Here is a 21,335-nt window from a genome sequence, read left to right on the forward strand (position 1 = left end):
AACTTGTATTGGTATATTCCAAAAATGCATCCAGCATATGTCATCTATTTTTAGATTGATTGTGATGCAATTTTGATTGATGTTTCTCTAACAAATTGGATCAAGAAAAATCTGAATTTGATTAGAGAAGATATTGGGCTAGAGAATTAATCCGGATACATTGGATTTGGATGTGTTAGGTCAAGTAAGACTAAGCCCTGAGTTAACCCCATCAGATGCTTGGATAGGGAATGCAAATATCAACTTCAAAATCATCATGATGGAAACATATATTTCTTTCTATAACGTTTATTTATGTGAAAATATCATAAGCAAAGATACTGGAATTTTGATGCAAATACTCTTGAGGACTCTTTTGGTTCGCAGAATTTTATTTTTTCTCACTGGAATATTTTTTCTGGGAAGATGGTTCATGAGAATATGATGCTTGAAAAAATAGTTTTAGCATGTTTGGTTGATCATGAGAAAGTAGCGCATCCGAGAGTAGCTTATATTTGGTTGATCATCTACTATTTTGAAAAAGTTGCATAACATACATATTATACCTTTAATAAAGGAAAAGACCTTACCCATAAATTTTGATGGCTTATAAGTATTTTTGGAAAAAAAAAGGACCATAATTTCCAACCGGTGCGAAAGTAGCTTTTTCATATCTCTCATATTTTTTTCTTCCATGAATCATTGAAATAGATTCTTATTTCCATGGGAATGCTACTTTTTAATCTTTTTTTTCTTTGAAAACTTCAACCAAACAAGAGATATTTCCACATTTTCTCTTCTTCTTTTTCCGCGAATCGAACGAGTAGTAATAGTCCTAAGATCTCATCATCTTCGGCAATAGCTGTTATATATTTTCCCAAAAAGTTCCAATTAGATATCTCATTTTAAAGAGGATTATAGACTTATAGTTGATAAATATAGATGCGGCATATGTGGATTATTATTATGCACGCATGATTGGCCCACGGGCGGCATTAATTGGAGCCTATGCGGGCCATTATCTCGAGCCCATTGAGAGGGTGATAGCCTGCTAGTGTCAGCCCATTGAGGCCCTGATGCAGCATTGGGCCTAGTCCGATTAGGCATGACATGCATGAATATGGGTGCACGCAAAGAAGATCCCATGCATAGCAATTAGCAACTACATGGAAGCGTTTCTTCCAGTACTCATTCAAAACCGTGTAACATTATATTATTATAAAACTTGTAAAATAATGATCCTATCGAATCTCGCAATTCCACTCATCACCTTACCATTCATCGCAAATATCCATTGTAATGCCTGCACCACATTCTCTTCTACGACAAATAATTTTCATAACTATAGAAATATCAAAAACTTATGCTACGGAGTCACACCTCATTATCTATATTTTCTACAAGAAGGTGGCTCTTATCGCCGTAATGCTACTCCACCAATTTTGTCTTTGCACTTTTGGATTAAAAAACAAAAAAATACATTTACTTGCGTAAAAAATACCAAGCTTCTATGTCACATCGCCATCAATTCATTATATTATTATAAGAATCTATGCGGCATGCATTTAAACTCGACAATATATAAAATAAATTTTAGGTATTTATATATAAAATCAAAAAATAAAAATAATATTTTTTAACTGATTTTTTTTTTGAATAAGGTACTGGATTGTTACATTATACTACTAATATTCTCTTGTAATCTTAAGTTAGCTATTGGTTTTAGGGTTCTAAACAAAACTAGGCTTGCTTTCCGAGGAATCACCCAACAGCATTCCCTCTTTCCCTCTTTTTCTACTGCAGCCTGCTTTTATGACACACGTGTCGTGAGTCATGGCCACCAATTTGAAGTCTACTGGTACATGACGGGGACCACCAAATTAATTCACAGTTACCGACTTACCGCGTTACTCTATCATGTAACGTACCCTAGACCCCAATCCAACGGTCAAAAGATGGCCCTCATGAAAGAAAAACATCTTCTTATATTACTCCGCCGACGCATCGTACCGCGAGTACCGTGCTCGGGGACCGTGACGGCTTTGATACCCTAGAAAGGAACTCTTCCCGTGAACCCGAGAGAGAGAGAGAGAGAGAGAGAGAGCGATGGCGGAGGAGAGCTCGGATTCGTCGCAAGGGGGGTTTCTGGGGAAGCACTACGAGGAGGTGAAGGGGCACTGGAGGAGGAACCTCGCCTTCTTGGACTACTACAAGAAGACGCTGGGCCGCGCGGAGCCCCTACCTAAGTGGACCGACGCCGACGTCGAGGAGTTCATCGCCTCCGATCTCGTCTACGGCCCCCAGGTATCGTCACCGATCGTTTCTTGATCCGACTCCATCTTTGGATTCTTGATCAGGGCTCTTTGTGGTCTTGGATTTCCAATCCATTATGGCTTGCTTTGCTTCCTTGATTTACGTTGATGGTCGCTTTGTTTATCTTGGATTAGGCTTTGCGTTGGATGATTTTAGATGGCTTTTCTTTTTATTCGGTTGTTGTGGATTTTTGGGGCTTTTAGTCGATTTGGAATTTGTGGTTGTTTTAGAGTTTTGATGGGGCTTGCTGTCGAGCAAGCTGTGTTTTTTTTTTCCTTTCCAATTTTTGAAGGATCCATGGGTAAAGTGGAATAGTTGTTGATTTTCTTTGGTCTTGGGGTTTGAATTGGGATTTATCTGAGTGTTGCTGGAGATTTTGATTTTCTTTTTGATTACTATATCGTTTCACTTGCCTGCTCGTATTATCACATAGTTAGATGTTTTGTTTTGGATGGTCTTATCCGGATTGTATTTTTCGCTTCTGATTGAAGATTGAAATTTTAATGTGGATAGTCATTGTTCTATATTGCTGCAAGGAGGCTAATGCTATCCTGTTCTTTTGTTTGAAATAAATGATCAGCATATAATTTTTCAATGCGCTGAATTGCTATTTCTTTAGGTTGTCTGATGGCGACCGATAAAATAGTTCCTCAAGAGTTCTTACTTAGACGAATAGAGATGTGTTGTTTCTTTTTGTGGAAGTAGGATTTCCCAATATCGTATTAAAGATGGTAGGCTGGGGAAATGTATTGCTAGTACAAATCAATTTCTTCTTGTAAGTTTTTGAATTTAAGTCAAAAAAATGAAATCATGGTGACATTGGCATGTATAATATAAGGAAAATGTTTATTTGTCGCTGGGCAGTTGTGAGCTTAATGGGTATTCCTTTCTTCCCTTCTTTCTTTCAGCTTCATGATTCTAAATAGTGGTTACTTTTTTTACCTTTTCTACTTTTTCCTTCTCTTGCTCTCTCTCAAGCTCTGTTTTATTGTCGAAAAGGTATAACGAAGTTGCTTGAAATTCAACATTTTAACCTCTGGTTTTTATGCTAGTTTCATGTCATTCTCTTATTGATTCTACATGGTATCTAGTATGTGATTGCATCATTTTGGTATTGACACTTTCTACTTTAATATATTTGAAGGTGGAGCTAAATTAGTCATTCTAGAGCAATGTATCCACTTAACAGGAAAAATATGCTTAGCGTTATCAGCAAAGGGGATACATTAGCTTGTTGAAATTGAAGAAATTCATAAAGTCTCAGTTAATTTGACTATGTACACTGAAAAATTCATGCACAAACATGTTTCAGTGGATTATCTTTTTGCAGTTACAAATGCATTATTTACAGTGCTTGTCATTTTGAAAGCCTTTTTGGAAAGTTACTTCTTATTATTGCTCATTCTTGACCAGTTATTGTAATTTGTTGTAAAAAGAAAACCATTTTTTTCTCATAATCAGGGCCTAAAAACTTGATTTTGGTTTTGGTCTTTCTGGATTTGTGTAGTTTTGTTGATTTGTCGTAGTTTTTAAGTTCCGGTCAAAAAACAAAAATAAAAAAGCATTTACAAAATAGAAGAAAGTTAACAGAAGCCAAGAAAAGTTAGTACATGTCATTTTGGATTTTTTTTTGGGTATCAAGGTTCTTTATTCATGCAGTTTTGATGATATTATTTTGAAGTTAATATTGCATATAAGTGAAACATAAAAGCATACTTGTAATTTGTAAATTGAATTTTTAACATGCCCATCTTCAATTGTTTACGTATTCGGCTTTAGTTAGTTGGGCATTCATATATTTAGCAATTGTGAAGCTTTTTAGTGTCTTGTGTGTCCATTTTTTTCCTCCATTTCATAGTAGGACTCAAGGATATATTGGATTTGGGCATTTCTCTCTCACATTTTTGAGCTTAAGTTGCTATTCAATTAAATGCACGAAGTTATAGAATATCATAATCATATTGCAAGAAAAATACTATTCCTAGAAAAAAATACTATTCCTAGAAATTTTTTCTACTTAGCTGTTCACATTTCGTTTTCTAAAGTATTTTGAGGTCTGACCTGCCAAGGGCCATAATTATTATCTTTTCCCTCTTTTAACTCAAGTAAAGGAGGGAAAGTCATTGAAAAATGATGCTCTATAGCCTATGTACCTAAAACGACAAAGAGATGATCCCAATATGATTGTGGACACCAAAGTGAAGCTCAAAGAAAAGCATCTTTGTTTGTTATGGTCTAGTTTTGTTCAGAACAACTGTGAGTCAATAATGCTAAACAATTAGATGAAGTACACAAGTCGGAGTGACTCAGTTAATTCAACTGCAGGAACTCCATCTTAGTCATATAAAGAATACTGGTGCATCTAATACACAGACATGCACTCACTAAATTTCAATATTTAAGCACTGCATGCTGTGCTTTTAATTGTCGGTACATGAAATGACACATATGCCGTGCCTTTCTAGCTGAATAGTCCCATTAAAGCGAGACAGAAAAAAATGTAATGTTGTCGATGGGCACATGAAGATACAGAATAAATGCTTGATTCTTGTTTGTTTGACATACTGCTTTCAGTGGGTTCATGGTGCCAAAGTTGTCTATTTTAACCATGTTCTTTGAGTCATTTTGACTTTAATTCATTATTTGAATGTTTCTCTTCTGCCATTTCCTCGAACATATATTTTATATTTGCAATCTCTCTAATTAGTTACTGCTAACATTGTAACTATGAAGTAGAAAGGTCTTAGCATGCATATGCAACACAAATAAGGTTTTCCGGTTGCAAGCATATTTTAGATATTTGAAAAGTAGAAAAGTAAAGATGGAATATAGAAAAAATAAGAAAAAATGTGCAGAGTAAGAATAATATTAGTTGAAATTTTAGGCTCCCATTTAAATGATGTCACTTTATTTACTTTAGCACTGAATTTCTGACAGTATTTTGATGTAATAAAAGAACCAAATAAGTGAAAATGGTTTCCTAAAACAAAACTTCGAACTTGTTTCATGCTTCCTGATCTAGTTTTGGTTAATTAGAGATTGCATTGATAGCACATATTTTAATTTTTCCTCCCAACTTTACTTTTCATGTGCTGGTTTAGAGATTACCTCTATTATTTACTCTCCTGTAAATTTCACCTTACCAGTTGATAGGAAAAAAGCGGAAAAAAAGGGAAAGGTAGGAAAGCATACGGCATCTTTATCCAAAGAATCAAAAAACTGTAATCAAGGACAAATAGTCCATCAATTAAATTGCCACAACATATGATAAATTACCACAAGAAATTGGACCATGACAGGTAACTTAATTGTGCGCTGAATATGACAGGTAAGTTGCACTGGACAAAAAATTCAAGTCTTGGATTGGTATGCAATCTAGAACATGCCTTCTGATGCTGTCTATTACATTACCAAAGCTAAGTGCCATGCACACTCATATTTCATCAGTACTGGCATTTTGAGATTATAATGCAAAATGACTGATCTTATAAACAGCAAATTTTGGTCTTTGACATCCTTTCCAATGCTTGACATTTTTCGTTTACATACCAATTCTTTGTTTCTTACTTGCTTTTGCAAGTTGATGGTAAGTTATCTAGGATGTTAAAATTGTATGGTCTCAGTCATGCAATTTTGCATTTCCATGTTGAAGCAGAGCCCACTCCTCTTTATCTCTTTTCCTCGAGCTTGCTAAATTCTGGAGTTTCCCTTACACTTCTTTGTTGATCATATGTTTTAGTTGTGTATATTATCTTGCTGATATTTGGGTGAAAGCCTAGGTTCCTTATGGTGTTCTGGAATGGACCTCTTTTCCTTTTCAGTTGAAAGCTTTAAGGGAATCAAGGAAGTACGCAATTGTTGGGGCGCTCCTTGGTGCAGCACATTTAGGAGGAGTTTCCTGGAAATATTCAAAGAGCCCACATGGTACTGCAGCTTTATTGCTCTCATACTTCTTCTATGGTTATTTTTGTCGTTCTGAATTATCAACTACTTAAAACTTCTAGTTAAAAGTATGGAAAGAAACACTAGGTCCCATTATAATAATTGTTCTGGTTTATATAGAGATTGCCTGTGTTACTTACCCTCCTGTAAGTTTCACCTTACCAATAAATAGAAGAAAAGTAACAAAGGGGAAAGGAAGGAGGGTATATGATAGCTGTTTTAGCTAAAATTACATAAAATTTCTAATCAAGGAGCAAATAGTGCATCAATTAAATTGTTGGTGTGGAATTTCTACTAAACAGATTAATTTGTTACTTAATAAATTTATGCTTTCATTTCTTTAAGTTTGCTGTATTCTTAGTAAACCCTAACCCTGGAGTTGAATTCGCTAGCCATATACTTTCTCAGGTACGAAATCGGTGGTAACATTCTAGGCTCTTAAGCCTTGCAAAAGTTGGCTAAACTTCACATGAATCTTAGGCCCCGTTTGGCATGGTTGTAGATAATAGAGCTTTTGTCTATAGGATGGTTCACTATACTAGCTTGAACTGGGCGGTATTGGCTATCGTGCCATATCTGTTCAGTACCGGTATCCGATACAAGAGGTGTACCGATGCTCGGTATGCTGGAAAATACCGTACCGTACTGACACAGTGCTAGCGTGGCACCGGTACAGGGTCTGGTACCGAGACGGCGAATTTTGGTCTATAAAGCTTTGGACAGTAGAGCTTTTACTGGTAGTGTTTTTAATAAAAAGCTTTTTGTTGTCTAGTAACTACATTTCTGAATTGTAGTTGAACTTCAACATTTGTTTGGTAACCAAACTAAGAAAGTGCCTTTAATATTAGAAAATGATAATAAAGGATATTATATAGTATTTTCAATTATCTAACTATATGTATTATAAAGTGCCTTCCTCCCTCTCTTTCTCTCTTGCTTAGGTTAGGGTTAGGGTTTTCGTCAGCCCTCCTCCCCTCTCTCCATCCCTCTTTCTCTCTCACTTAGGTTAGGGTTAGGGTTTCCGTCGACACTTCTATTTCCTCTCTCCTTCTCTCTCTCTCCCCCTTCCCTCTCCAACTCTGCCAATTTGGGTATGCCTCGGAACGTTATGGTATGGACCCATGTTGTGCTGAGCTGGGCGCCGGCTTGTATGCCCTTCAATACCAGTTTAGACCTTGCCCTAGATAATATTGACTTATCTTTTGTTCCAAATCGACATTAAAAATCTTAAGCACTCATGGTCAAAAAAGCCATCAATGCTCTTCTTTCTGCAATATTTGCAATTTCATTTTCTATGGATCGCTAGAATATCCATAATACCTCCCATACGTTTTTCGAAGCCCCTCTAGTTCTAGGGGCATTGGATTATGTAGTGGAAGACCTTCATAATGGATCATTAATCTCCCCTGAATCAAGATGTTTGTCCAATGCTTGACAATTTCATTCCATTTTAGTTGGGTGACCAAGTGATCTAGTTGGGACTTGGTTAGTTATCATATATGAGTAATTTTAGAATGCCATTTGGTGTTTGAAATGCATGTTTTGTAGGGAACTGCTATTTAATTGCATGCCTTGCACAGAAGTACATAAAGATGAGATGGTCTAATGATAGTTGAAGATGTTGCCAACAAAGTGGAAGCTAACCTTGGAACTCATTAGAGCTATTTGACAAATTGTGGATTGGTGCACTTGTAAAAAGCACACTTATTCCCTTTTCTCATTTAATTTGGTACCATTCGATATATGTCATTTAAACCATCTTCATCTAGAGTTGCGGGATCTCCTTGGGTTTCACAAGCATCATAGTTAGGAGTCATCACTTGGGTGCTTGGGCAACCATTTAGGCAACAGATGGGTGTTAGAACATGCATGAGACCATTCTTTGGACTTCCATGCCCTAGATGTATGCATGCATTTATGTGTATGCAATCTATTGTACACTTAGTGTAGATTCATAGACAAAAGGATTCGCTTATTCTAACAATTTCCTAAAAATTACACTTGGATGCTAGTGGATTGGGGCGCATTAGGTCGAACCCTTCAAGAAAAAATCACATTAGATATACAAACAGTAATAATGACCTGAATTAGAATGATGAGCTATTGACCTCGAAATAAAGTGTGGAGATATTGACTGGAAAGGGTCTTTCAATCAAAACCTAAATTGGAACTAGCCTCCATCTAGAAAATGAGCTCGGCCAAGCCGAGTGATAAGGTTCGTAGGCTTCTTGGTTCATTATATAAAAGGCTGTAATTGAGCTCAAGACGAGTTTGAAGATTGTTCTACTTTGGCTATTTGTCATGTCAACTGAGCTCGAACAATTTGCCTATTGAGCTGAGATACTGTTCATTTTTGCAAACCAAAGGTGCTTGAACTCAGCTCATTTATGAGTCAAATGCCTAGAAAATGCTCTAGCTCAGTTTGGTTTCTAGCAGATTCAATCTCCAATGAGCCTGTTTCATGGCCGAGTCTGAACTGTTCATGAACTGCTTGGTCTTCGGTCTTAGCACTAAGAAGGGTAATTGTTAGACCCGTTCTCAGGCCGAGCGGCTTGCCTAGCCTGCTTGAGCCCAAAGCCTTTTGGGTGGGCTCGATTTGAAGGTTTTAGGCCTGCCGGGCCGGGCTTGGACAATAGACCTGTTTAATAAAAAGATTGGTCTCAAGCTTTGGGATAAAAGTCCGGCCAAAGCCTGGCCTATCCCATTTTTTTTTCTTGTGTTATTTGTTTATTTTTGATGTGTTTGTAGACTTAATTGATAATTGTTGTTGATATGTCAACTTAATGGGATAACAGAATTGTTGTAGATTGTTGGCAATATTTAATTGTTCATATTTAGCTTTTTAAAATATTTTTATTAAAAATGGTTATGAAGTCTGAGGCCCTACTCGAACCTCGAGGCCCGAGTAAGAGTTGGGCTTCGGCCTAGAAGGTAGGCCTGAAGGCTGCGCTGGTCCTAGACCTAAGAAAATTGTGTTGACCTTTGGGCAAAGCCTGACCGGAGTGCAGCACATAAACAGGTCTAGTAATCATATACTATATTTTGTATGAGGTGTGTGATGCCTAAACACAATGCAATATGACATATAAGCTACATAAGTATGGATCAGGATCAAAGTCTGTTTCAACTTTTAACAGGAACTCCTCTGTTCTGATCAATTATATGATGACTTCTCCACGGTAATGCTGAACATAAGCATTTGAAGATAAACCTTTTTGTTTAAGCTTGTAAGACCAATGAACTAAAAAGTTTTGTAAATATATGGAAGAATATTAATCTTTTTGGAAAAGAAAAATATGGAATAATATTTTATTTCCTATCTCAGGTTAATGTAAACATTATTAGTTATGGTAACCATAACCAACAATTCTTATCACATCTATATCAGTTGGCTAAAAGAAGACATCACTGATTATTCCTATTAGAGCTACTTGCTCAACATCAATCTTCCCAAGTCCTTCCTGATAACTGTTATTCACGGTCAACAGTCTTCTGTGTTTTCTGGCTCTTAAATGAAATCCAGGCCATGTGTTTTACCAGGGCCTTGGATCTTTGTTACACTTGTTCATTGGACATCAGTCAATTCCCAACCACATTGTTGATTGCTGAAACTTCTATGCCGCTTTTGATGAACTAAATTCTTGTAGTGGTATTTGCTATATCTTATTAAGGTACAAAGGCTTTGAAAGAATGTTTCTTTTGCAGTGATATGGGGAAATTTTTTTGACAGTAGTGAAACAGAAGACAACAAACTTGTATTTCTTTCTTTTCTCTTCCCCTTCCTCTTCTTCTTCTTCTTCTTCTAAATGGTGAAATACACTTTTCAAGCAAGATTTTTGTCTACTGGGAATAGTGATTACCTTCTATTCCATAACAGTCCTATAAATTATAAAGTATTTTTTTACAATAAAAAGATACTGCATAATTCCTATTTTTACTCTTTAATGATTATTGCAGGTTTTGTTTTGGCTACCGGATTCGGAGCCCTCTGTGGTGGTGTCCTTGGATCTGAAGTTGCAGAACACTGGAAGCAGCTCTACAAGATTGATAAGCAGGGTGCGAATCTTAGGTTTCTCTACTGGTGGGAGGACAAAACAGTAGGTCAGTGGTCTCAGCTGGTTTATGTATACTGATTTTTTTGCTTTGCTCAAGCCTTTTACCAATAAGCGGTATTCCATTTATATGTGGTTGCTTCAAGATATGATCTACTAAAAACTGCGAGTTTTATATCCTTAAAACCAAACCTAATAACAACCCTCTTAGTTGGATTCAAATTCCATAATTTTTCAAATGTCAATTGGGGAGGTAGGATGCCACCTTATTGGTCTCACAACAAATTTAAACTCAAAACCAGAAGATAGGACTGTGAATTGATCCAAGATGCTTGAGCTTGGCTCAGTTGCAGCTCGAATTATGCTTGAATCTCGATTTAAATATAATTCAACTAAGCTCATATCCAGTTCACAGGCTCGAGACTATTTTCAAGCTGAGCCCAAAGTCACCCGGCTCTATATTTGGACCAGCTTCATTAGGCTAGTTAAATTATTGTATTTTACTGAGTGATAATGTATTTCACAATATATTTAATACTTTTTAGATTTATGTTTTATGCTTAAATGTTAATTATTTCTAGATTTAATTGCTTGAATTGGTAAAACTTTAATTCACTATTGAACTGATCTTGACCCACTAGTTGAACCGGTGACCCATGACCTAGTTCCTTTCCAGTTCAGTCGATGGTCCTGGTTTGAGATCATTTCAATGCACATCACAATCAGGAGCACGGGCCACGGGTGTTTGTGGAGGGAGGAAGAGATTGGTGGTGGTGGTGGTGGTGGTGGTGGTGGGGGGGGGGGGGGATGATGAGAGTTAGAGAGAGTGCGAGTGAGAAGGATTGCTGGTCATTTGGCTGGAGGCCAAGCATGAGGTGGCTGGGAGAACTGGAGGGACCAAGGGGTTGAGAAAGAGGGAGAGTGGAGAAGAATGGTACTGGTTATTTGCTGTCTTCTGGTTATGATGGAGGGGAAAAGAGCTGAATATTGAATTGAATGAGCCCTAGCCCCAATTTCCCAAGTTGGAACCATTAAAAAATAGGATAAAAACCAGATAGTTCACTCAAAATTGGAGCAGTTTGAATGAATTGCTGGCTAAACTGGTGGTCCTTACTATCTTGAGATAGTGGCGCATTTGTACGCTTAACAAATATGTGCATTTAGGTTTAAAAATACTTGTCACATAAACAATTATATGCCTTAATGTAGAAAAAATAATATGTCCAACACTGCTTAAACACACAGCTAGAGGGTACCTGCTGGAGTCAAAGGTGGGATGCCCAACAATTTTAAAGCTGGTCATGCTTGCAGAGAAATAAAAGTGCCTTGTACGAGGACAGTAAAGTGTGCTGTTTCTGCAAATTTCCTAGGAACAGATGTTTGCTCTCTCTCTCTCTCTCAGCCTTCCTTTTTTTTTTTGGTATTTTCTTCTCTATTTTGCGATTTCTATATGCTTGCTGTCATGGGAAGTTTTATATTGATGCAGTTCCCTGGAGTCAGCAAGCACTGGTTATGATCTGCTAAGGGTCCCTCTAGTTTGCAAACCCCAAGTTGGTGGGTGATACCATTCTGGTACATTTTCGCCACTTTGACAGGGAATTGGATCCCACCCACTTTCCCTTTGTCATGAGGTATTTTGTTACACTAAGGTTTGTCGGATAGGTTGTACCTCAAAACTTTATGACCTTTAATGGTCCCAACCCTAGAGAAGGATAATACAAGGCTTTCTGTTCTTTAATTTTTGCAATTGACCATGTGTTGTGCCCTTTAGGTGTTCTGGTCAGTGAATTTTCCCCTTTGCTTTTACCTGATTTGTTAGTCTTTTTCAATTATGCTACATGAGATAATCAGCCTGTTCTTCCTAAAGTAATTGTCTTATAAATCCTGGGTTTACCGATGGTCATCCATGTATTCTTCTAGTGCTTTTCTCGTTATTGAGTCTTTATGCTCTTCTGACAGGGAACCGGAGAAATTGATACTTGCCTTCGGTGCTTGGTTCGTGCTTTCGGATCCGACGACCAAAGTGAAGCGTTGATTGCACTTGTAATGAAATAAAAAAAAAAGAAAACCCTGCTTTTTTCTTTAGTCGCCCGAATAAAATAGCATGCTGTGATGATGACAAAATCCTAAGAAACCATATATTTTTGACGCCTTGAAGTTTTATTCTTCATCATGCTGGGTAAAGCTGGTCTTGTCTCCAAAAAAGCTGACGTTAATTTTTGCCCAATAGGTTTAAAGTTTTATGCTGCAGGACGGACGTGAGGGCTTTTACATTGATACCCTTTTTTAAGCTGGTGCCACATGAGGCTATTAAGACTCGCTATGTATTTGTTTGCTTGACGTGGTGAACAAGTATCATTGAGAGATCCTAGAGATTATTAAATTTTACAGCCTTCGGAAGGAGAATTAGAAGAATTTTGCACTTGATGACTGAACAGTCCGATGAAAGTTTTGCTATTCCGTTTGAGGGTGCGCGAGTTGTATAAAATATTAAGACCTGAGCGATTTTTTGCTACAATAATTGCGAGAGGTGACGACGCGAGCTGTATTTATTTCACACGCTTTAGTAGACCTATGAATCATTGTGTAGGCTAATGCCTAATAGTGGCAAGCCTTAAAAGACCTAGGAATTTTTTCCTTCTGTTTTTTAAGCGACTAGAGGGGCTAATCCCACCTTTCAACCTTAAATTCTCCCCACTCATGGGAGTGTACGGTGGTGATACCATTTGTGTAAGTACTTTGGAGAGTTGGACAGCATTTCCTTTCTTTGATTTGAAGGGATTGCTCTTTCAAAACTTTTTTTTATTTTTTTCATTGTGAAGCAGTAGGAACTAACCACTTGGAGTTTATTATTAGATAAATAAGTATTACAGAAATGTGTACAGGGGTTCATTTACTACTCTTTCAAAACTTCTGCACAAGGATTTAGGGCAGGCGTACGTTCGGTCATATATTCGTTGCACATAGGGAAGGTATGGGGAGTAGGGTTGAGGATTTCAATTGGCAGCTTCTAGTTAGCTCCTCTCGATAAATCCTGGGACGTTGGACTGCGTGAATGGTATTGTATTGTGGGCGGGCTCATGATTTTGAATAAGCTCTTCAAGGGTGCAGCTGGTCTTAGTTTCATTTTTTGAGAACACCATCATCAGAGTCTCAATTCTAGTCATTCAAGCAATTTAATCCAACACCAGAAATACAAAACAAACATATACAATAACAAGAACTAAATGCTTACAGAAAACAAGTTCAACAATTACTTAAACTTCAAAGCAATAGATTGGATAATACGGACCCACGGAAAGACATCAAACCTTCTCTTAAAACCACAGAAAGACATCAAACCCTCTCAAGAGTCACTAGGACCGGACAGACTGCAATAACTCTCCAAAAGCCATAACAATATTAACAGATGCTGAAATGGACGCTTAAGGGGATCATTGCGACTTCATACAAATTGGAGGCATTCACACCCTAAACAAATTCTTTGGTCACAACGTTCGTCCAACCATATTGTCCTCAGTAGGACTAGCCCATGCTGAGCTCGTAAAACGGGAATAGTCATTCTGTATGGTTAGTGGATATGGGATGTCATCCATGGCTGTGGCTACGTTAAAATACCCATTTTGATGTACCACCATTGGGGAGGCATCAAAATGCCCATTTTGCTGTACAAGCATTGGAGCTACATCAAAATGCCCATTTTGCTCCACTATCTGCACCATACAAAATAAAATAAATAAACAGAAGGACAAACGAACACACAAAGAAACAACCAAATGGATAATAAAAAACAAATTCCATTCAGAAGGAATCATCTTAAGCAACAGGCAATGATGATTTCAAGATTTGTGGTATATTTTCTTGGAAAAATTCCTTAGCAGCTGTTGGTATGCCCTCCTACGCAGCGAATCAATTATTCGAAACAATTGCTATAATTTTCATGACTATATATTCTGACTGTTACTTTTGATGGAAGATATTTGTGTAAGTCAAAAAAAACTTCTACTCCTACCCAACAACATAAGGAAATCTTTTACTTTCGGGAAAATATAACTGAGGTAGATGTATTACTACCTTATTTTTAAGGGACTGGATTTCCTGGAACATGATCTGCATCTGTTCATGAGAAATTTAATTAGAGACATGTCAGTTTAAGCTAAGATATATATATCAAAAACTTTGTGAATTGAGTTCCCAACCTTTGTGGCACGTATGTGATACGTCCATATTTCGAGATGCCTTTCCAAGGCATGCAGCTCCTCCAGTGTCATATTTTCAGAGGCTCCATCTCCATACATGCACCTGTCACCCAAATTCTTTGAACTCATGCACACCCTTTGTCATCGAGTTAAGATCGTTTGAGTTACTTTTTACATTTGTCTATTTGTTTGCAAGAGAGCTGTGGAGGTTTTTGGTGTTGAGGCAGGTATAAGTAAGAACAGAAACTACATTCAAGCATGCAACCACAACAGGTTGTGACACCTGATCAAGCTCTTGATAGAATTTATTGAAAAATAATTAAAGGTTCATTCAACCATCCACTAAGCTAGGAGAAGGCTTAGTAGTTATTAAAATTATAGTGGATATATAGTTATTTTGCACCTTGTGTAATTACTAATTGTTACTTGGTCACAAAATCTAATTCAATCTCCATATTCATCATTACATGCTGGAAGGAGGTAATAAATTATGAGTTGGATCCTTTGTCCACTAGCTGCATGCATGCCCTAGTAGAAATGCCATGGTTGTGGTAATTTCTTACAACTAATGCTGTAGAGAATTTGCAAGCACTCTTCAAATCTTGGGGTTTATTCTGGAGGCAATTGACCTAAGTAAGTCTAATTGATGGTGCTCCCACTGTAATTCGTTAAAAAATAATGAAGAAAGTATTCTTAGTAAAAATAAATAATTTCATTTTGTAAAAAACACATCTTTTGAGATATCAATAAAATTGCACAATGAGCTAGATAAATTATATACCAAGCCAAATGGATACATAGGAAGGGCCCCATTTTTTTTTTCTACTGTACATGTTGGGCGAGTGATAACAAAGTCACCTACTTGTTACCATGATCTACCATAATTTGGGCTAAGTAGTGATATTTAGGAAAGAAAAATTAATGCTCTCTGAACCCCTTGGTATAGGTTGTCCTAAATTTTTGGGAACCAGGCTAAAATAGGCAATAAGGCCCCTCGTGAACCATCTACCTATGTGTATGGTGTACAAATGATGAGTTTGGTGCTCATTCGAGGTAAGCTAAGGGTGCGTGGAGGGGTACTCTTTTGAAAAATTATACATGATAATAAAAATTATGAAAGGACTTTCCAATGAAGGCGCCAAAAATGACTAAAATATGAAAAAAAAAAGGAGGAGACTTGACGGTGGGTTTCTATTCTGTCTCATTTAAGCCTAAATTGTCCAAAGCTATTTAGAGGTACACCTAGGGTCTGGTGGTGGAATTTGGGGCTATCCTTATTAAAATGGATTGCCCTAATGCATTAAGGATGGTGCTGCAAGTGGAGATGGAAAAAATAGACCCATTACTTGTAACAGTTTCATGTTCTCTTCCTTAAGAATTTTTCATTCTTTATCATGTTATGTTCATCGTTCTGGTACCTCTCATATATATATGTTTGCATATAAATGCCCACAGGCTGCATGTTCTATGGCTAGAATTGGATCATTTGGTCATTTTGGTGATTCTTCTCTTAATGGTGGGATTGATCCCTTGTCATTATAGTGAAAATTTTAGTGGTGCTTTGAAGGATATCTTCTTATAATATCTATTGCAGATTAAAGCCAACTTTCTGTTAACCAACCAGTATGATTACATTTCATTTTAAGAGGACAATAAGCTAATAAAACACATGATATACATGTAATTGATTTTTATTTTCATTTTTTTCAGAGAGAGAGAGAGAGAGAGGGAGAGAGAGAGAGAGAGAGAGATATTCGAGATGAACCATTCACGACTCAAAAATAGAATCTCTACTTGGTATAGCAATTGGAGCAAGCTTTAGGTTTTGGTATGCAACACATAATTATAATGCATATTTAAATGTACAAATATACAAGGTCAAGAAGTTAGAAATAAGATTGATCCCAACTAGATGACTGAGGGCCGATATCGATGATCCAAGGTATTAGATAACTATCTTTAAAATGCTTACTATCAAAAATCATATGATTTCGAGATCCCTGGCCATACATTCAGTGGTAAAAAAATATGCATTATATGTGTTATTTAAACTGTCATTTTGACCATTAGATATATAGACATTGCATAGGATAGGGATCTCCAATCATATGATTTTCTAATAATAAGTAGTTTAGAGATAGTAGATCACATTTAATCGCTCGAGTCGTTGGCGATATATATGTATATATATATTCATGCATGTATGTACACACACACACATTCACATGCATATATGAAAATGCATAAGTGCTTACCTCAAACACTTCTGTAGTATATTGATCTCTTGCTTTAGCATTGATATCTCCTGTTTAGATTCCTGAATATATATACATAGAATATTTTCAACCATGAGAGATGATACTTGTGAAATAGAAGGCATATAGCTTATATATTAATGGCATCATCCAATTAGTTTATGTAATTGTGCATTGTAGTATCGCATGCTCCAGGTGCTAACATGGGCATGAAGGTTAAAAATTATGTGCTTACTATGCAAGCTATAGGATTGCACACCTAAACCCATAGGCATGAAGATTAGAAATCATATATTACAGAAGCCAGACAAGCACTAAAAATATTATATATAATTTATATAAGCATAGACATGCTAATTGATAGAGGGCAGGTCTTTGATAGCGACTTGAGCATTATGGTTTCGAAACACATAAACAACCTCTCTATACATAATATATAGGAGATGAGATTGTGAATGTCCGACCATCCCTAAACCCCAGATTGGCAAAAATTTTGTGCACTAAGATGCCCTTTTTCACAGATAGGCTAACTAAGCTAGTTTAGTAAATTGATAATATAATTTGCAGACTTAGTTTAAATGTGAAATATTTGATTTTTCCTCCACAACACAAAGTTTTTCAATTATATTTTTGTATCTAGTTATTAATAAGCATCTAAACCCTGAAATAGCTATTTTCTTTTTCCTTCTATTGATTCAAGACAAATGCTGGGAGTGCCTCCTTCTCGAGTTGGAACTTGGGGACTTCTTTCTTGAGGATAGGGGTTCCAACCTGGCTGAAATAAGTCAGGTCGGCAACCTTAGATTAAGTACTCGATGACCATTGAAATATGCACATGAACAAACATTTCATGCATAGGTATGATCACATGCATGAATGCACGTAGATGTGCATGTACATATATGCATAGACACAAGCAGGCATGCATACACACAAACACATGGTCCTCCTAGATATATACGAGCAGTACAGGGAAATTTTAGCTCTAGAAAGCCTGTAATCTTGTTTCTTATTCACAAGAAAGCTTGCCTAGCTACGGTCTTCTGTTTTTGTGCTGGACTTGCATAGCATATTCAAGGATTTGAGGTGTTTACTTAATGAACTTGCTAAGTGCCATAGTTTTACTCTAAATAAAATAAAATAAAATAACTAAAGGTATACAGCAGTAAACTATTATGATTACAATACCAGGATGATGCCATTTCTCCACAATAACCTTTTACCCTGAAGCAAATCCTAGGGTTCTTATGGTTCATGATTTAGTAAGAAGCAAATCTTATTATTATATTACCAACTTCAACAAGAAGCAATTCTTAGGATTCTCATGGTCAATGATTCAGCGAGCTGCATGCCAAGTTAGAACTTTGGTAAGACCACTCTCCTTTAGACCAGTCTAGTGTAATGATCCTGCACTAATTAAGGAACAGAAGGAAGTGTTCACATGTCCTAGAAGGTCCAACAGCAATTGGTAATGCATCTCCCAAAAGTAATGCTTTTGTCTGAACTCCAAATTCGGGTTCTTAGCCTAGCACCAACAGAATTCCCACTTTATAATCTGTCTATTAACTCAATCTTATGTACCCCTTGTAAATAGATCATACACAAACTAATGAACAAAGTCATAATCCAACTCTCTCTCTCTCTCTCTCTCTCTCTCTCTCTCTCTCTCTCTTTTGATTGAATGGGAGGCTGTGCCACCCTTTGTTTTATTAAATAATAATTATGTGCATATTGGATTTCTTTGTCAGCCATAATCCAACTCTAACCTGTTTATATGGGATTTGCCTCCTACTATGATTTTCGCATAGGCCCCTTTTATACATTGATGCTAAGGAGCCTTGTCAAAAGAACCGAATTGAATAAAGAAGTGCCTAGATAACCCCTTTTGTTGCTACATTTGCCAATCATCCTTGCACCAAACCCTGATTGCAATCAGTATATATTCTATCAAAGAAAAGAATCCCGGAATCGAATCCACTGTCACTTAAGCTAATACATGCTCATCTAGCCATTTATAGTAGTCTGAATGATCCAATTTTGTTATGATTTCTGAAGTCCAAAAGAGTATGAAAAAAAAACAGACCTGTTCTTGGTTCACTTCACCCCCTTCAGTTTGAGCTTCTCCACTTGCCTTTCTGTACCTTTCAATCAAACCTCCCATAGTCCTTATACAATTCAAAAGGAGAAGTTCAGAGGTTGAGGCTTAAAACAGAAGCAAGTAAGTTATTTGTCACTAATTATATCGCACCACATATGAGATGACAGATGTAAGTCAAAGAGTTGGAGCCAAGAAATAGAGAACATATACCCCCTGGTGGCTAGTTCATAGAGCTTGCCATGTGTGGAGAAGATTATGATGCCGATATCAGCATCAGTTAACACCGATAGCTCCTTTGCCTTCTTGAGCAGCCCTGCCCGGCGTTTGCAGAAGGTGACCTGCCGGTGGACGGAGTTCTCGATCCTCCTCATCTGCACCTTGCCGCGTGCCATCACAGCAGGCAACCTCCCACTAGTTTAGACTAGCTTCGAGGCTGGCGCACTGCTCTGAGCTCTTGCTGTCTCTATCACACGATGACGATGACTCCAAGGAGGGGTTGGACTTCATATAGGAGAACATTCGAGCTAGAATAGTCAGTCAGGCCATCTTTATGCATCACTGGAGTCACTTGAACAGTCCTCTCTTTGATCAGCTTTAATATGTACCTTCTTAAGCCTGCAGGTGATTAAGGACCTCATGGTCATGCCTATCTAGTTCTTTAGAGGCATAGCAACTGATGGGTCATTCTCAATTCTCTAATGCATTAGTGGGTCTTTTGCAGACCCTCCATGGGCCCTTGCTAGTCTTCATGCACATATAATACTTGGTTAATGAGCTGCCCATATGGTGCCACCCCAGCATTATTCTTTGAATAGGCTTGTGTCTAAATGAATGCTATTCTTTTTTTCTTTTTTTTTGTTTTTGTTTTCTGGGTGTAATCGTATTCTCTTTGTGAGAAAGCTAGATAACTTTGACTAAATAAACTGTCTTTGGAGTCACATCACTTCCTCTCCTTCCTCTTTCTCATGCCTTGGCGGCAAGAATCTTGTCAAATCAAGAGGGAGGCTCTTGATGGGAATCCTCCTCCCCCCACCAGCGACAGGCTTCAGATCCGACTTCATCGCTAGGGTTCCTGGGAGGGCCACTTTGTGTCCTCGGGCAAGAGGAGACATCCCCTTGTGGGTTGCCTCATGGATGCTTGTGGTTTAGGATATAAAGCTTGATTAGATTCCAATTACTTTTCTTAATAAAATGGGAATGCAAGGGCCCTCTTACATCAGAAAATGGATGCTTGTTAGAAACCACCAGAAAGCCTGAAAACTCATCAGATAATGTCCCCTCTTACTCTTGATATCCTCCTATATTGGTTTAAGGTGATATGGATTTAGGGCTTTCATGCAATATTCATGGCTAGACAATTTGCTATTTATATAGATAGTTACATGAACATGGAGCAATGCAGTTCCTTCTGAAATGATCAAGTAATTTCTTTCTCCAATTTCCCAAGAAATTAGGTCAGCAATAAACATTCTTTGGACCGCAGATAAGGATTCGTTTTGAGCCATATATGCACATAATCATTTTGCATGGGCTCTTCTGTGCCCTTTATAGAAATATTACATACATATATACAATGAGTAACTAGAGTTGAATTCATGAACCCAGTTAAAGGAATGCTCATTTGAGCCAATGAAACTTGGGTGTGCTACTTTGCAACTCTCCTTGATGCATCTCCTGCTATGTATTAAACTTACATATTCACCACAAAACTTCTACCGAGTAATCATAAATTAACTTGATCAATCCATTTGAAAGAAATTATCATTTAAGCCAGCGAGACTTGGGTCTGCTAATTTGCAGATCTCTTCTGGATGATCTCCTGAGGAGAGGAACACAAGAAGCAGCTGCATTCATACTGTATTTCTCAACAAAAAAAAGGAGATAGAAGGAGTATTTGGCTTGAAGTTAAACTGAAGTTGACCCCTTGATTCAATTTGCTAAACTTTCTATTTATAGGAGTAGATGCATTCAACTAATAACTTGTTGGCCACAAGAGGAAATATAGGAAACAAGATGCAAGGAAGAGAGTTTTTTATTGGGAAGCATGGGGATTTTCATTCATGCATAGTAGAGTGCAGTACAAGAGGCTCTCAATGGCTTATCCATGACAAGACTCTAGTCCACCTATACAAAGATGACTCTGAAGCTACCGCTTATGAATACAAAAGTAAATTATTGATCTATACATGACTCTTAGTTTGTTTAAGCTGTCTCTTCTTCTCTCCAAAGTATTAAAATACTAGAATTACACGACTCTTAAACTTGCTCATATTAATTTTAAGCTTCTAGGATTACATATTAATTTCTAATCTTCGCTGGCCATTGGACTACGCACTACTGGTGATCCTGTAGGACATTTGCTACTAAACCTAATCATCCTATCTAAGAAAGTGTATGAATCATAGGATTTTGCCTTTATTTCTCAAATCTTGAAGAATAGATCTTGCCTTCTTCTTGAAGGAAAGAGGAAGCAAAAGACCGACAGTTCACGCAGCAC

The 21,335-nt window shown here is 37.2% G+C and overlaps 2 protein-coding genes across 5 annotated transcripts; one reads left to right on the forward strand and one right to left on the reverse strand.

Annotated features, from left to right (window-relative positions):
- The first annotated feature begins 2,026 nt into the window (after positions 1–2,026).
- Positions 2,027–12,457, forward strand: LOC103706105 (succinate dehydrogenase subunit 6, mitochondrial-like). 4 transcript variants are annotated; one of them, XM_039134287.1, is made up of 4 exons: positions 2,027–2,283; positions 6,072–6,216; positions 10,192–10,335; positions 11,532–11,683. In XM_039134287.1, exons 1-4 carry the CDS (start codon positions 2,086–2,088, stop codon positions 11,603–11,605), a joined length of 561 nt encoding a protein of 186 aa, XP_038990215.1. In that variant the 5' UTR covers positions 2,027–2,085; the 3' UTR covers positions 11,606–11,683. The 4 variants fall into 4 exon arrangements, with proteins under 4 accessions (XP_038990215.1, XP_026660098.2, XP_038990222.1 ...); XM_026804297.2 differs by lacking the exon at positions 11,532–11,683 and adding an exon at positions 12,246–12,457 and having other exon boundaries at positions 2,033–2,283; XM_039134294.1 differs by having other exon boundaries at positions 2,035–2,283; positions 6,114–6,216; positions 11,532–11,667.
- A 490-nt stretch (positions 12,458–12,947) lies between these two features.
- On the reverse strand, positions 12,948–19,230 carry LOC103706130 (MADS-box transcription factor 26-like). Its single transcript, XM_008790137.2, has 7 exons — positions 19,049–19,230; positions 18,824–18,905; positions 16,741–16,802; positions 14,486–14,588; positions 14,361–14,402; positions 14,144–14,183; positions 12,948–14,001 (listed from the first exon to the last, which is right to left on the reverse strand). Exons 1-7 carry the CDS (start codon positions 19,228–19,230, stop codon positions 13,775–13,777), a joined length of 738 nt encoding a protein of 245 aa, XP_008788359.2. The 3' UTR covers positions 12,948–13,774.
- Positions 19,231–21,335: the final 2,105 nt, after the last annotated feature.

The sequence above is a fragment of the Phoenix dactylifera genome, chromosome 1, assembly GCF_009389715.1.
Source record: "Phoenix dactylifera cultivar Barhee BC4 chromosome 1, palm_55x_up_171113_PBpolish2nd_filt_p, whole genome shotgun sequence".
Lineage (NCBI taxonomy): Eukaryota > Viridiplantae > Streptophyta > Magnoliopsida > Arecales > Arecaceae > Phoenix > Phoenix dactylifera.

Coding starts and splice junctions, on each gene's coding strand:
- LOC103706130 (XM_008790137.2), bottom strand. CDS start 19,230: ATGGCACGCGGCAAGGTGCAGATGAGGAGGATCGAGAACTCCGTCCAC. Junction 16,803..18,823: donor GTGAAGTGAACCAAGAACAG/GTCTGTTTTTTT, acceptor ATATATATTCAG/GAATCTAAACAGGAGATATC. Junction 14,403..14,485: donor ATCACATACGTGCCACAAAG/GTTGGGAACTCA, acceptor TCTCATGAACAG/ATGCAGATCATGTTCCAGGA.
- LOC103706105 (XM_039134287.1), top strand. CDS start 2,086: ATGGCGGAGGAGAGCTCGGATTCGTCGCAAGGGGGGTTTCTGGGGAAG. Junction 6,217..10,191: donor ATATTCAAAGAGCCCACATG/GTACTGCAGCTT, acceptor TGATTATTGCAG/GTTTTGTTTTGGCTACCGGA. Junction 10,336..11,531: donor GTGGGAGGACAAAACAGTAG/GTCAGTGGTCTC, acceptor TTAAACACACAG/CTAGAGGGTACCTGCTGGAG.